This window comes from Nicotiana tomentosiformis, chromosome 2 (genome assembly GCF_000390325.3).
Source record: "Nicotiana tomentosiformis chromosome 2, ASM39032v3, whole genome shotgun sequence".
NCBI lineage: Eukaryota > Viridiplantae > Streptophyta > Magnoliopsida > Solanales > Solanaceae > Nicotiana > Nicotiana tomentosiformis.
Window position 1 is genome coordinate 74059222 of NC_090813.1, and position 3403 is coordinate 74062624.

The window sequence follows — 3403 nt, forward strand, 5'->3', positions numbered from 1 at the left end:
CCAGCATAAGTACTTTGCTCGAAGGCATTATTAAAGAAATAGATCCTACAGTTATGGTTGCAACTTTTGTACCATGTCCAACTTGTAGATTAACTTCTTCTTTCTTTAGTCTCCTACCTATCTTGAACCCTTGCAACATATTGTAGATGGTATAACCACTGTCAGCATCTAATACCCACAGTGAAGAATTAGTAGTAGCTAAAGAAATATTGAAAATATTTTTCATTAATGTTTTACCTTGTTTCTTATCCTTTAGAGTTGCAAGATACTCCTTGCAATTTCTCTTCCAATGCCCTTTTCTTCTTACAGTGAAAACATTCAACATCATATACTGATCAAATCTTTAGAAAGTTCTTTACCAAGCTTGTACCCCAACTTCTCAAGTTCTTCGATAAGATCAATCACATGATTGAGATGGGGTCCAACTAGAGAATTTCCAATGTCCAACTCTATATCAACCATCTTCTTAAGATGTTCAATTATTGTAGTTGGATCCACATTCTGATGCTTCCTCTGGAGTTTAGAACTCATAGAAGCGAGAATGATGCATTTAATAGCAAGGCATTCTTCCAGGTATTTCTGATAAACCTTGGTGCCTTCAACATCATTCTCTGGTGGGACTAGCTTTGCAGGCTTATCGATCATATCAATGAGCTTTTCATGCATGAGAACAATTCTCAAATTTCTATACCAGTCATCAAAGTTTGGTCCTACCAACTTGTTGGTCTCAAGTATTTCACGCAATGATATAACAGACATATTGAGAAATCTAAAATGCAATAATATAAGAATATATTTGTATATATCATAAAGATATGGACTTTTATCTAAATGATATTTTCACTAATTATTTTAAACTATTTACCCTCATTATAGTTTAAGAAATCTTTATTTCTGTTAGTGGAGTAAAGGAATCCTTTAACAATCTATATGAGCCCCTTGGAAGTCAAGTCGTTTCTCACATATATTTTTAAAGGTATGTACTCTTACCAATTGTATCTCCATACAATTTCCTTAAATAGCTCTATGTCAAATAGTCCCTTGATAGTCAGGTCGATCCTATTGGCATAGTTGAGTTCAACCATCATAATAGCAAAGATCTTATTAAATTTTATACTCCCCAGGTAGTCCAGACGTCTAGTGTAAAAATTAAATAATTCTTTCAATCCACGCATCTAATACAATAAATAATTTTAACATATTCTCGAAATATAAGTCTTATGGTTGTCACGCCGCTCCTTATAAACAATAAATAAAATTATTTATTTTGATGGATAGCTTTATAATAAAATATCTTATATTTTATTATTTAAGAACTCAAGTTTTAGTAAGAGGGAATTGTTATTAAGAACAACTTTTAATAATATAATGATCAAATATTTTATAGAACATGAATTTAGTTCAAATTATCTACACGCTTAATCCTAAATTAATTTACATCACATGCAATAAATAATTCAAAATTATCTAACGGACAAGCATGTGACATGCAAACGAAATTCAACATTCTTCTAACATGTTTATCTTGTATATCACATATATCACATATAAATAATTCATGCTAGAGTATTATTATTAATTAATATCTCATGAACTAATAACAATTAAAATAATAGTAGAATCCAATAACCAATTATAGATTACCGTCGTATCTAAACTATCTCAGTAGTTTAACTTATATGTATACATATTTTATTCATAATAAAATAATATCAATCTAATATGCAATCAAACAATTTGACTATTGAACAATACACAAGTAGTATGGTTTGAACTCTTCAAATATAATCTTAAAATATTTCGTAAATAAATTTTAGACACGAGAAGACAATAACAATCCTAGGCAGATCTTTTTGTGTTTAAAATTTATTTACATGACAAAGATCTGATCTAAAACGTACCTGGTGAAGAGAGTCTCGTTTCAAAAAAATTTTCGATAGTGCGAAAACTATATGTGTATCCACACTAAGACTGATCCTTGCTATCAACTCTTTGATCAATGAAACCCATACACAAATTGAAGGAAACATTATGTTTAAATTTTTCTCAAAAATCTCAACTCAAAGATAGAAGAACAAGAAACACTTTTCTTGTAATTGTATTTTCTCTCTTGGCTTTTGTTGCACTCTCACTTTCACTTTCTCCATCACCTTTTATATATCATCACGTATAAACTCTTTTCCTGTTTGGTTAGGTGATGATTTATTTAGGGTAAAAATTTATTCAAAAAATAAACTTTGTAAAACTTTTCCATTGAAAGATATTAGTTCGGCCGATGGCCGTGGCTAGTCCTTTTCACGGACTCTCCAATTCTAATACAATTCAAAATTGAATTCAACTTATCAATATTTTCCTATTAAAAAATTTAACTCCCATATCAAATGGGTTGAAAATTGCCGACAAGTCCATATGGACTTTCCACGTTAATTAATCCAATTCAAAATTGGATTTACTAACAAGACTTTATTAATATTTTATATAACATCTCTTATATAAAATAAGTGTTAATTATATATATCATATATATATTTTAACCAAGAGATATAATTTAATTTTCTATTCCAAATAGCAAACTTCAATTTGTTCACAATATTAGTTATAATCTCTGTGCTAGCAAAAAATATAATAATATTTTATTTGAACAAATAACTAAGTTTATTTGACTAATTAAATTCTTTAATTTAGTTATCAAATAATAAAATGATTAATCCTTTAGAAAAGATCAGAACACTCGTTAGTGTGCGACCCCATAGGTTCAATACTAAGCCGGTAGTAAATTGATCACATCAATATACTAATCAAGGGTGGCGTCTAGCAACACTCCTTAACGACCGGATAAAATAAAATATACAATTTACTCTCAAGAACCAGTAGAAAAATAATGTAGTATTTCTTTCTGCCCTTATAGCTCTAGGTCACCCTAGGATATGGTTCAACTGTCAAATCCTAATAGGCGACCAACTATGTGTTCATGTCAAATATAATCGACCATTGGATGACCTAAGAAACTCTTTTCTTCTTTCATTCAATTGCCCTGGCTAAGGTCTTAATTTGGTCTTTTATAATTCACATTACCAAGAGTTGACAGATTCCATCTTGATCAATCACTAATTCTACAAGTATTCAATCATACCCAATATCCTTTCATCTATCGCCTTGGGGACATAGGTGTCTAGTATCAAAGCAATAGAAATAACTTGTCAATTACTATGACGATCTGAGGTCAAAGAAAAGTCTTACATCACATTCTTTAAGAGAATATCCTATTGACAGTTTATGGTAATTCTAACCACTAGGAATTATCCAATGAGTCAGTTCAATGATCATATCTCTATATGCATCATCTATCTATGTAATTTAGTTAATAATATCAACTAATCTTTATCCAATAAATATGATCACA

General features: G+C 29.9%; 1 protein-coding gene across 1 annotated transcript; it reads right to left on the reverse strand.

Moving 5' to 3' along the window:
- Positions 1–324: 324 nt before the first annotated feature.
- LOC138905084 (uncharacterized) lies at positions 325–759 on the reverse strand. Its single transcript, XM_070193587.1, has one exon. The coding sequence runs from the start codon at positions 757–759 to the stop codon at positions 325–327; it is 435 nt and encodes a 144-aa protein (XP_070049688.1).
- Between the last annotated feature and the right edge of the window lie 2644 nt (positions 760–3403).

What these genes read in the sequence shown, in the direction of transcription:
- LOC138905084 (XM_070193587.1), bottom strand. Translation starts at nt 759, where the DNA reads ATGTCTGTTATATCATTGCGTGAAATACTTGAGACCAACAAGTTGGTA.